We start from the raw sequence: 12,732 nt of genomic DNA, 5'->3' as shown, positions 1-12,732 counted from the left end.
AATAATATATCAAGATCGCTTTTAAAAATGCAAATATACTTGTCACTCTAGGATAATCTCAAAGTAGAATTAGAAGTGGTTATGTGGAATAATGATGAAACTTTCTTTTAAATACAAATTTGCTATAATAGACATTCATATATTTTTAAAATATTTTTAATGGCTTCAGATCTTTTAAATAGAGTACTGGAAACTTTGTAAGTAATAATTAAATATGCTTTTTGCCTTTCAAGTACAAATTAATGCAGATGTTGGATTAAAATATAAATCAAACTGAATACTGTGACACAATAGCACATACCTTTGTAGCATAGATTTTCTCTGCAGCCTCCTCCAAAACTAGGTGGGCAGGCAGAACAGGGCCGTCCATGTTTATAGGGGGCGTGACCCCACCAGTTTCCCCTTAAAGAGAAGATTCACTCTAGTAAGAGGTAGTCTAATAACATAATTTATGAGACACTATAAAATATTACTATCTTCTAAATAACGACTTTGGTATGCATATTTAAATCATTTATATTTTTCATCGGAGTCCCTTTGGTTACTAGGTTTCTATGTAAACTGCTGCCTTATTATTTTGAAAATATTCTAAGTAATTGTTATGTACATTGTTAAAAATTACAAAATTAAACTTTTACAGAACACCGAACTCTATTATGGGATATTCATCTATATTCCATTCGTTTTAATAAACAGACTTTAGACTTAGATTTGACCCTAAGTACAGTTGTAATATTTTCAACATAATCATTCAATGGTCTTTACACAGGTGAAAATATATTTCTCAGTTAATCTATAGATGCTTTTCTCTAATAAATCCAAATTATTAAAAATACCTGTGGAATATAATAATATGTAAAACTGAAGTCATAAAAATATAATCCCTGTGTTGAGAAAGATCATATTTTCAATTTTCATATTTCTTTTAAGGGCTGAGGTTATGCATCAGGCAACCATAACTGTTGCCATATTAAGTAAACTGAGTTAAAGCAATATACTCAACTATATATATATGATAATACATATATACAAATTTACATATAAAAGTAATGTTTTGTCTACTTACTTTGGGGAATAGTTGCACACCAAGTAGACAGCTTTAGGCCATATTTGCCCCCAAATGTTCATGTTATGACACAAATTAATGGCACAGCCTATTCTGTTACTTGTTGCCCACACCACCTACATTAGAGAAAAGAAAATATATACACAATGGAATACTACTCAGCGATGAAAAAGAATGAAATCTTGCCATTTGCAACAATGTGGATGGAACTAGAGGATACTATGGTAAGCAAAGTAAGTGAGTCAGAGAAAGATATATGAGTTCACTCATCTGTGGAATTTGAGAAACTCAACACATGACCATAGGGGAAGGGGAAGGGGAAGGAAAATTAAGATAAAAACAGAAAGGGAGGCACACCATAAGAGACTCAAATACAGAGAACAAACTGAGGGTTTCTTGGAGGGGCATTGGGTACAGGGATGGGTTAAATGGGTGATGGGCATTAAACAGAGCACTTTTTGGGATGAGCACCAGGTGTTATATGTAAGAGATGAATCACTGGGTTCTACTCCTGAAGCCAAGACTACACTGTATGTTAACTTGAATTTAAATTTAAAAAAACAAAACAACAACAAAAAAACCCCAAAAAGCTTGGAAAAAGTAGGCCGAGATGAAGACAACAATATATATCAGAGAGAAATGTATAAAACTGAACTTGAGAAATGAATCTTTATCATTTAAGATGAAATAAGGCAATGTCAAAAGGATATTTTTCCTGAGGCTTTGGGCAGGGTTTAATTCAATCGGAAGAAGAGTGCTATGAGTAAATAACTCTAACTATAAAAAGTAAGCATCTTCAAAATACACATTTAAATAGTTCAAAACTAAATAGCTCAAAAGTGACATCCTCACAAACCTAAATGCTATGTTAATGTTTCCATGAAAAAGCTTACCTAACAAAGGAACAGAATTCACATCTTAAACTGTATTGGAACAAAAATTTATGGGTTCAATTTCTAATATAATGTGTATTTTTCACGGCACCACTGGTTATTATGGAATTCACCACTGATCTTAATCTTGTCACATGCAAAGGTAGACAGAACAATTTGCTTTATATTCACTAACAGTCAGCCATAAAAATGCTAGTAACTCAGGTCTGTGGTTTACCTAGTTGAATCCACCTTTTGTTGTTCAATTTAGAGGTTTAGAACTTATCCAATACGAAATGTGAACAATGAATAAAAAAAACAGGTAAATGCTGCACACAGGTCAATATTGAATGTCGTGGTAAATAACCTATAGTTTTATTCTTTGGAAAATAAAAAATACTGAAGATGGTAAATTCCTCCCGTTTGCATTTCCTGAGGCCAGACTAAACATGTTTTACATGTAAAATCATTGAAATAACATCTTTATTTAGAATGTTTGTTTATTTTTGTGGGGGGGTGAGGGGCAGAGAGAGACGGGGAACACAGCATCAGAAGCAAGCTCTGCGTTGCCAGCAGCAAGACCTATGTGGGGCTCGAACTCACAAACCACAAGATCATGAGCTGAGTCGAAATTGGTCGTTCAACAGACTGAACCACCCAGGTGTCCCAAGATAATGTCTTTTTTTTAAACTGACTTTTGGACTTTTTCTAATAATTACTTTTATCTTTTATAGAAATTGATAAACCTATTCTACAGACATCAGTATCTTTTTTCAATAACCATACCAAATTCACTAAGAAAGACATCCACGTTCAGTATGTAAATTCAGTTGTGTAAATTCTGCTGCAGTTACACAAACTCAACTTAGAAAAATGAGGCGTAATATACCCAAAACATACCTGTGTATAATGAGTACACACAGGTCCAGAACATCTGAATGGACAATACGGGTTGCATTCGTGTTCATACGGGTAGCTAAAGTCTCTCACTTCATCATACCATGCTTGTACATGAAATGTTGGGGGTCTGTATCTATTTGAGAGAAAATAACCACAAAGTGAGTAAAATTGGAGAAAAAATAAAATCAAATATTGCAAAATGTACTGATAAAGTCTGGTAGAGAGAGATTCTTGTGTAAGTTATTAATCGTAAGTACTATGCCCATTATGTTACCACTACATCAATGGTTTAAAACAAAAACTAAGTCTAACATATTGCTGGTTTTTCTGCTATTACTTTTATTTTGTTGGTGTGATTATTTGCTTTGTTTTTTGGCTTTAAGCCTCAGAAAATTTCTCATTAATGAATTAATAAGTATTTCAATCACTTATGTTTTCAAAAACAAAAAAGTTACACTTTACACTACCTTCCCCAGTGGGCTCCCAAATTCTGCCCAATTGATGGAAGTAGGCTTGCAGGTCCGTGTTCCCACAAACAACTTTCCGCCCAGGATTCTGCAGATCTTTCCAGCTCAACATCCCATGCCTATAGTTCAAAACAGAAACAAAATACAGAAACACACATATGATGTATAGGTAGAATTCAGGTTTTTCTTCAGGCTATAATGTGATTCTATTCAGTTCTTCTGTTTTTCCCCTTTTTACTACTTTGCAAGGTCAACATCTCAATCTGAGTTCTCACCATCTTCCACCTAGATTTTTACACAAGCTTCCTAACTAGTCTCCCTGCCTCCATCTCTTATCCCTACAATCTGCCCCACAAATTTTTAGAATTACCTAAGTGAGCACAAATATGCTTAACTGACTCTTCTGTCTAAACACATAGAACAAACTCCCATATACATAAAGTTCAAGATCCTTGGTCACACAGTTCCTTATAAAACATGCTGTTCTTCGCTCTTGCTGGCATTGTTTTCTGTGTAAAACATTCTTCTCCCAATTATTTGTCAGACAGACTCTTATTCTTTCTTCATAATCCAGCTTTAGATAATACAGTCTAGATACCTTTTCAATTTTCTCAGATGTAAGCTATTCTCTCCTTAGGGCTCTTAGAACTTTGTAATACTTCTTTGTTTAGCAGCTATTACAATGCAGTGTTAGTATCTATGTGTCTGTCTCTTTAACAAGACTATGAGTTGCTCATAGGCAATCATTTAACTCATGCCAGTTATCTTTGGCCTATTTTTTTTGTGTTTTGTGTCTGTCATATAGACAAGGTGATTAATAAACGCTTATTGAGTACATGAATGATTAATGAATCTGATTCCTATAAAAATATATATGCATTTTTATATACAACATTCAATGAGAGTGATTAAACTGTACTTTTAAAATAATTTACATGGGGCGCTTGGGTGGCTCAGTCGGTTAAACGGCTGACTTCGGCTCAGGTCATGACCTCACAGTTTGTGAGTTCGAGCCCCGTGTCAGGCTCTGTGCTGACAGCCTGGAGCCTGCTTCAGATTCTGTGTCTCCCTCTCTCTCTATCCCTCCCCCACTCACACTATGTTTCTCTCTCTCTCTCTCTCTCAAAAATAAACATTAAAAAATAAATAAATAAAGTAAAATAATTTACAAAGAAGTATTTAAAATTACAAAACTACTACTGAAATTATTTTCTATGTCCTAGGTTTAATATTCAATTAGCTAATTTGAAAAACCGGCAGTGTTTGGTAAATGTGAGGGTAGAAACAGAGCTGGGTTCAACCTTGGTAAAATAACAGAACTCTGGGCATGTTAAGAAGACTGAAAAATAGTTCTGGAACTGGAACATGAGGACACAACCTAAGGTGATAGCAATGAGACTGGAGAAGAGCAGACAGACTGAAATCATGTTGCAGAATTTAAATTCCTAGAGGTTGACAGATGACTAAAGGTAGGTGGTAAGGGAGGAAAAAAAGATGAAGACAATGACGGTTAACAAATACGGAGAAAGAAAATAGAGAAGGAATAGATTATTGTCATGGAAATATGTCTAACGTATTTCAATGCAAATTTCTAGGGTGATATCTGTGATTCATGCAGTATGTATGCCAAGTAGAGTAGAAATACATGAATGAGGTTCTGGGAAAAGAAATTTGTGATGAAGACATGAATTTTGAATTATCACCCAAAGATGACTTTCTTCAGGAAGATGATACAGAATGAGAAGGGGAATGAAAAGAAAATTCTGGGGCTATCAAAATTGAAAGGGAGGAAAAAAAAAACGAATTAGTAACATAAACCAGGGAAAATGGGATCGAAAGGTTAAGGGAACACTGAAAGAAGGTTAAGTTATACAAACAATGGGACAAGGATTGGAGGATTAGAGAGTGGGCAACAAAATCAAATGCCACGGAAAATTCCAGAAAGACAAGAGATGCTAAGTACTAATTCACGATCAAAAGCAATCGCAGAACAATGCTGGGGAGAAAATCAGAACACACAGGCACATATGTGACTGGAAGGAGAAAGTGGGGAAACCAAGTGTGGGTTACTCTGTTAATACTTTAGAAAGAAGAAGAGAGATAGGCAGAAGTTAAAGAAAAGTAACATGCCAGGTTCTCAGGGAGGATTTGTTTGATTGTCTTGATTTTTAAAGGATAGAAGAAACATAGTCATGACTGTAGGCCAAAGGAACGCACACCAAGGGAAAAAGACACACACACACACACACACACACACACACACACACGTGCACAAGCCTTGAGGCCACTGTGATGATTTTAAAATACTCTTCCCCACAAGTCCCACAAAGGTGGTATTGAATTTCCTCCTCTTCCCTTCAGTTTGAGCTGGATAGTGAGTGGCTCTCTTCTAACACACAGAACGAGACTGAGACTTCTCAGACTGGGTTAAGAAATGCAGCCTCTATCCAGTTCTCTTTTAAGACACACATCTTGACAGACCTGAGGCAACAATTAGAGTCTGGCTACCCTGAAGACCTAGCTGGCAAGATAATGTGGAGAGATCACACACAGACTGAGGGATGCAGGACGAGTTTCCATTGAATTTTTCCTCGCCCAGGCATGAGTCAGTTTGCAAGTTTAGGTCACTGCAAACAAACACGTAAGAGACGACAAATAGGAACTACTCAGCTGAGCCCTTAAGAGAGACCATAGGACCCTTCTTCAAGGTCAATCTACTCTTGTTTTATATCTGATTCTACAATCTCAGACGTCAGTTTTTCTGATGAAATTGAAGATGGATGCTTTTTTATAGAGGATAAACAATTAGCTCCAGATTTACAAATATGTTATATTGCAAAAGTTTGTTTACTCTGTTGTATAGAAATTGAAATAAAATCTAAAACATATCATTCAAATGCTTTAGGCTAGGCTTTCTTATTAGCAAAATGTGAATAGAAGATAACTCAGGTTCCTTCAAGGACTAAAATTCAATTATTGAGTATACACTATAGATAAGCTATTTTTTTAAGGTATGGTAGGTTTTCTATATAATCCACTAAAAATAAGGGGGGAAGCATATCAAATGAACCGTAATAATTCTAGAATAGGGACACATTATTTTAATATAAAAACAGAGGCAGAGGAACATACAACTAAAATTTCCTATTAATATTTAACAAATTAATTAGTGACAATTTTTAAAATAATTATTTTAAAGAATCTAGTCAAGCATAGGTGTTTACTAGTTAAAGTTCAATAATGAATATCAAGAAGACTCTTTAAAAAAATCTAATAAAAATATAGCTGTCCTGGAAGAAATATTATTGTGAAAACAGCATACAATGTTTATTTTTATGCCACAACATTATATTACATGTTTTATGACCACCAATAATTCATACCCATCCCGTTTAAATGTAAGTTAGTCTTTACACACTTCTATTTAAATTCAGGTTTGTAAATAAAATCAAGATGTCCTGACAGATGTTTTTCCCCCCTCTGAACTATTAACCCAGCACTAATTTAAACCCAAACCACACTTAAAATTACCATTTCTTTTAAAAATGGGTACTTGAGGTGTGTAGAAATGAAAACCAGTCTATTTTCCAATTACATCTGTAAGCTGCTTCTTCTTAGAGCACAGTGAAGTGTTCAATGAAGTTTTAGTACTAAAAGAAACATTTAGAATACTAGTGAATTCTTTGTCTCCAGTGATATTTTTAAAGCTGGTTTAACATGGAGATTTTATCATTTCCTCTTGTGTATGTGTGCTTATATGAGAAATCCTAAATGTTAACAAAGGACTTCCAAAAGTAAACCTAGAAATACAAAGCAATTTTAGTACTAAAATATCATACTGGTAGAAATTGGAAATGTAGTATATAGTTATCTAGACATGTACATAAAATTCCACTATTATATTATCTTCAGTGAAACATGAGTGAACATATACAATTCATATTCTTAGCAAAATACCTGCTATCCTACAATAATAGATGATGATAGTTAGAAATCACACAGGAATGTAGTTTTAACAGAGTTAATACTAGGTTACCAGTGATAATATTAGTGATATTACTTTTCCTTTCTGTTTGAAACTCAGAATAGTTTTGTCTCTTGAAAACGATTAAGTATTTTCAAATATATCTTCTTGACCACAGTAAATTTTCAGCTCTTTCCAGATAAACATAATTTGAAAATTCATGTCCTGGAAATTGTTTAATCTTTATAGCTTCAAAATTATGATTACAATACATCAAACGAATTAAAGGCCAAAGTTAGTCATTAAGACTTTTCCTGAAGATAAGCATTTTCTTATAATTGAACCTTCAAAACGGCTATTAAAAAAGCTCAAGTAAAAGGTAGGCTATTTTTCAAATAAAAATCAAACAATTTCCCACAGAGTAATGTTAAAGGATTTATTAATCATTTTCACTTTAGACTGTATTAAAGAACATGGAGTAAAATTTTGTGAGATTATCTGTCTGATGAAAATTTGTTTAAGTAGGACTCTACATAAATTACCCAAAGATCAGTGAGAGAGGTGGATACAATGGGCATCAATCAGTCCACATAATTACTGGTATACACTTATTAATAAAGATATCATGATAATTAGTCTACCAAAGAGAATACACTAGGTGACACTGAAGTTAAGTACTTTATTTTACAGAGTTGGATTCACCACTAAAGAAAATATGTAAATGAGTAAATAAAGACATTTCAATAGGAAATTGACCAATTTTAAACAGTCTGACACATTTAAATGCACAAAGAAATTATCTGTTGGATAGAAACTCTCATATAATTTCAGAATTGTTATATGTCATGCTAAGCAGGGAGAAATAGGATTGCAAGATTTTCTACCATTTCACAAAACTCCACCTAAGTGGATGAAGCCACGATAGGTCTTTTCCAAGACCTGTTGAGAAAAATGTCTTTAAATAGTGAAAGTAAACTTTTTCTAAAACAACTGGAAAATATAATTGTTGTAATTAATTATACAACAAATCAAAAGAGTATCTAATACAGAAATAATGTTCCAACTCATTATACCTTTTTGATAAATTGATTTTTTAATGGATTTCCAAGATAAATGCAAAAGACAAAATTGGTCTTTTGACTATCACACTATTCGATAGCTTAATCAAATGCAAACATCAGTCCATGATACAATTGGCAATTTAATATGGACTTTTAAAATATGCATTGCTTTCTGACAAAGTAATAACGTTATGAACACACAGTGGTGTTGAAAAGGCAATTATGTTGGAAGTCCAGTCTAGGCTAGAAGTTCTGGTCTACTTCCCACCACTGAAAACTATAAATAGCAGGATAAAATTATTTTTAAAAACTATCTTAGCATTTGAAATAAATTTTGACAAAAGAGAATTTCACAAACATTCTTGTTTTGAGACATATACATCTGCAAATTTAACTCAGAATACCACCCTTATATCTCCAGGCCTACCTCATTTGTGAGCAGTCAATGTTTGTTAGAAGTAATGACAGCACACTAGCTTTCAATTGTATTAAAAATACTCTTTCCCTAGTGCTAGTCTTCTGGATACATGCAAGTAAGGTCATTAGTGATAAATTTTTCTTTCGTTTCTTTGTATAGAGTAAAAATAAGCTTGCACTTGTTCAAAGTATTTCAATGGGTAATTAAAACACATGATACACCCTGGAAGAGTTTTCTTTCCTATTTAAATTATGTACTTTCAAACTTATCTCTTGATTATGTCAAGTTTGCCTTCTGTTTCCTTATCTATAAAAATAGGAAGCTGATATACGTCTCTTCAATTGCTTTCAGCTTTAAAATTCTATCATTTTGCACTTATTGTCCCTTATAGAATGCTCTGTATTGTTTATAAAACCTCGTAAAAACGTACAAACTGTAAAAGTCTGTAAAACTTCTAATGACAATTAAGGGCATTTCTAACTAAGAAGCAAAAGCTGTTTTGTGATTAAAAGCTGTTTTGTGATGAGCAGAGGACTAGAATGGACATTTTTTCCCCAAAGAAGACATACAGATGAGCAACAGGAACATGAAAAGAGGCTCAACATCACTAACTATCAGGGAATACAAGTCACAACAATGAGATATTACCTCACCAATCAGAATGGTTAGAATAAAAAATATAAAAAAAAACAAACAAGAAATAACAAGTGTTAGGATGTGGAAAAAAGGAACCCTCTTGCACTGTTAATGGGAATACAAATTGGTTCAGCCACTGTGGAAAACAACGAGTTTCCTCAAAAAATAAAAATAGAAATACTATATAATCCAGTAATTCCAGTACTATTTAAACAAAGAAAACAAAAATACTAATTTGAAAAGATATATCTACCCCTTCATTCCTTGTGGCATTATCTATAATAGCCAGGATGGAAACAATCCAAATATCTACCAAAAAATGAATGGATAAAGAAGATATGTTATTAGAATACAATGGAATATTACTTAGCCATAACAAAGAGATCTTGCCATTTGCAACAACATGCATGAATGGACCTAGAGGATATTATGCTAAGTGAAATAACTCAAAGAAAGGAAATACCATTTGATTTCACTTATATGTGGAATCTAAACAAACAAAGACAGAAACAGACTCATAAGGCAGCGCCTGGGGGGCTCAGTCGGTTCAGCATCTGACTTCAGCTCAGGTCATGATATCATGGTTTGTGAGTTTGAGCCCTGTGTCAGGCAAGCCTGGAGCCTACTTCAGATTCTGTCTCCCTCTGTCTCTGCCCCTACCCCGCTCGCTCACACACACTTTCTCTCTCTCTCAAAAATAAATAAATGTTAAAAAAAAATTAAAACGCTCATAAATACAGAAAACCAACTGGTGGTTGACAGAGGGGTGGGGGTAGGGGGATGAGTGAAATGCTTGAAAGGGATTAGGAGATATAGACTTCTAGTTATAAATAAAAAAAAAAGTTTTGAGATAAAAAGTAAAGCATAGAGAATATAGCTAATAATAGCATAATAACTTTGCGTAGTGACAGATGGTAACTGTACTTATCATGGCAAGCACTGCAAAATATACAGAATTGTCAAACTATAATATATAGAATTGTCAAATCATTATGTTGTGCACCTGAAACTAATATAACACTGTATACCAGCTGCACTTAAATTAAAAAAATAAAATTAAAGCTGTATTGTGACTTACAAGATTACAAAACCAGAAAAGTTTCAGATCTTCCAGTTGTAAGTCTAGGGAAGAACTCAATTGTTTCTGAATCATCTCTGTTAGAGAAAGTTTTAATATTGTCCAAAACAGGTAAATGACCGAAACTTAAATGAATATGACAAGAATATATTCTCAGCTGAGAAGTTAAAACCAGGACCCTTTCAGCCTAATCCTGAAAACATAAAGGTAAAATCTCTGAAATAAGACACAGACGTCTACACGTAATTTTTCTGCACAGCCAAAAGAACAAGAATTTTTGGCCAGCTCATATCATTTTGTAAAATTGATATAGTTTTATGGAATTCCAAGACATAAATACATGTGATATACATGTAATTTTTCTGCACAGCTAAATAGAACAAGAATTTTTCAGTCAGCTCATGAATGTAGAAGTGGTTGAAGAAAATCAAAGACATATAGAGTTATGTCTTCCCAAATACCACCTTATTTAAAAGATAATTCTTATTGTGGCATCACTTGTGGAAAAACAGGTTTATAAATTATCCATCACACATCAAAACTAAATCCCTCCCCAAATCACTTTTGTGTTCTCCTATATGAATCAGAAAGTGCAATCCAAAAATCTGACAGGCTAAGTTGTCAACACGATTCTCTCAACAGCAATAACGTGACCTCCAAGAAAGAATCTGTCATTCTATGCAAGTCACACATTTGACAGTTCATGAGATTTCAGATTTAAATTCCAAATAAAATGCCTTATTATAAAATTTCTCAAGTCACCTTATTTTGATCCCTCTTGGTGGTATTATCAGACTTACAGTAAAGAAACTGACATCAAGGAAATAAATAAATAAGCAAATCAATCTATGCTGAAAGAGTATACGATGTTTTTTGTGATAAAGTCGTCTGGTATAAAAAGCACTATAGAGAACCACAGTAACACATTCCTTACAACTCGGAAATTACCTCAGGTGTTTAACTACTGTACTTCATCTGTTATGAAAAGACTTTGTAGTGACAGGGAAAATGTACGAGGCTCAGATTTCAAAAGGAACACCTGTGTTACCACGCACAGAGGCCAGGTACCGAGAAAGTAGCATTACCTCCGGGCGATGCACTTCTGAGGGGCTCCGGGAAGTTACAGGGATAAGAGGCAGATGTGGCAGTATTTCACTTAAAATCCACTTTAAAACAAAGCCTTAAAACCTTTAAAAAGTAGCAACCCGTAATTTAGGGATCTGCCTATTCACTTCATTAAAACTGAAATATTTTTTAAATGGAAATTTAACATATGGAAAAACACACATGAAGATTTCAATTAAACACATAATTTCGCTATTATACAGAGAGACTGAATGCATGATGTAGGGGAGATTGTCCTGGTGAGACAGTAGAGCCATTAACTTGACACAATCCTTGTATTTCTACAAAACATCTACTGATTTATCTCATCTCATCTCACTGCCAAGGCCCTCCCAGTCCAGCCATAACTTAACTATATCACTTATATCCTAGCCCCTATTCAAGAGGGACCCTCAACAGTGACTCTCTGAAACTTTAAAGAGCTTGTAAATCACCAGAAGAACTTTTTAAAATGCAGATTCCAGGGGCACCTGGGTGGCTCAGTAGGTTAAGAGGCTTACTTGGGCTCAGGTCATGATCTCTCAGCTTGTGGGTTTGAGCCCTGTGTTGGGCTCTTTGCTGACAGCTCAGAGCCTGGAGCCTGCTTCAGATTCTGTGTCTCCCCCTCTCTGTCCCTCTCCCACTTGCGCTCCATCTGTCTCTCTCAAAAATAAACGTTAAAATAAATAAATAAATAAATAAATAAATAAATAAATAAATAAATAAAATGCAGATTCCAATTTTGTAGGTTAGGAGACAACTCTAAGCTATTTTCTAAGACCTGGTGCTAGGACCACACAATGAATAACCACACTCAGAGTTGCAAGCTTCTAGCACCTGTCTAGTTTCTTGGCCAACTGAATCCATTAGATATTTTCCCCAAAAGGAACTGCTCTTTCGCTGCTCTACTTACTCAAACTTAATCCTTTCACCAAAGTCCTGTTCATAGTCTCTCCCCGTTTGGAAGTCATTCCAACTATGATACTCCATTTATCACACACTTCTCTGAACCTTCTTAAGCATGTAATTTACCAATTACTATATATTCCCCTTGATCTGTCTCCATTGTTTTGAGTCTTAATTCCCAAACTAGAATTTGAAGTAAAAACTTTGCTTCACACTTTTGTGTGTGTTTTCCATGACACCTAATATAAAATATGGCATAT

General features: G+C 34.2%; 1 protein-coding gene across 3 annotated transcripts in view; it reads right to left on the bottom strand.

Moving 5' to 3' along the window:
• CRISPLD1 (cysteine rich secretory protein LCCL domain containing 1) overlaps positions 1-12,732 on the bottom strand; it is a 74,482-nt gene that overhangs the window by 18,145 nt on the left and 43,605 nt on the right. For 2 of the 3 annotated variants that reach the window (XM_042923474.1, XM_042923473.1), the window contains exons 3-6: positions 3,306-3,424; positions 2,839-2,971; positions 1,067-1,182; positions 302-402 (exon numbers count right to left, since the gene is read on the bottom strand). In XM_042923474.1, coding sequence (XP_042779408.1) covers positions 302-402; positions 1,067-1,182; positions 2,839-2,971; positions 3,306-3,424 — 469 coding nt within the window. Of the gene's footprint in view, positions 1-301; positions 403-1,066; positions 1,183-2,838; positions 2,972-3,305; positions 3,425-12,732 lie in introns of those variants that run through there. The other variant, XM_042923475.1, reaches the window with a different exon arrangement.

Source organism: Panthera leo, chromosome F2, assembly GCF_018350215.1.
Source record: "Panthera leo isolate Ple1 chromosome F2, P.leo_Ple1_pat1.1, whole genome shotgun sequence".
Lineage (NCBI taxonomy): Eukaryota > Metazoa > Chordata > Mammalia > Carnivora > Felidae > Panthera > Panthera leo.
Note: the sequence above shows the minus strand (reverse complement) of the source record. Positions and strands in the feature narration are given on the sequence as shown.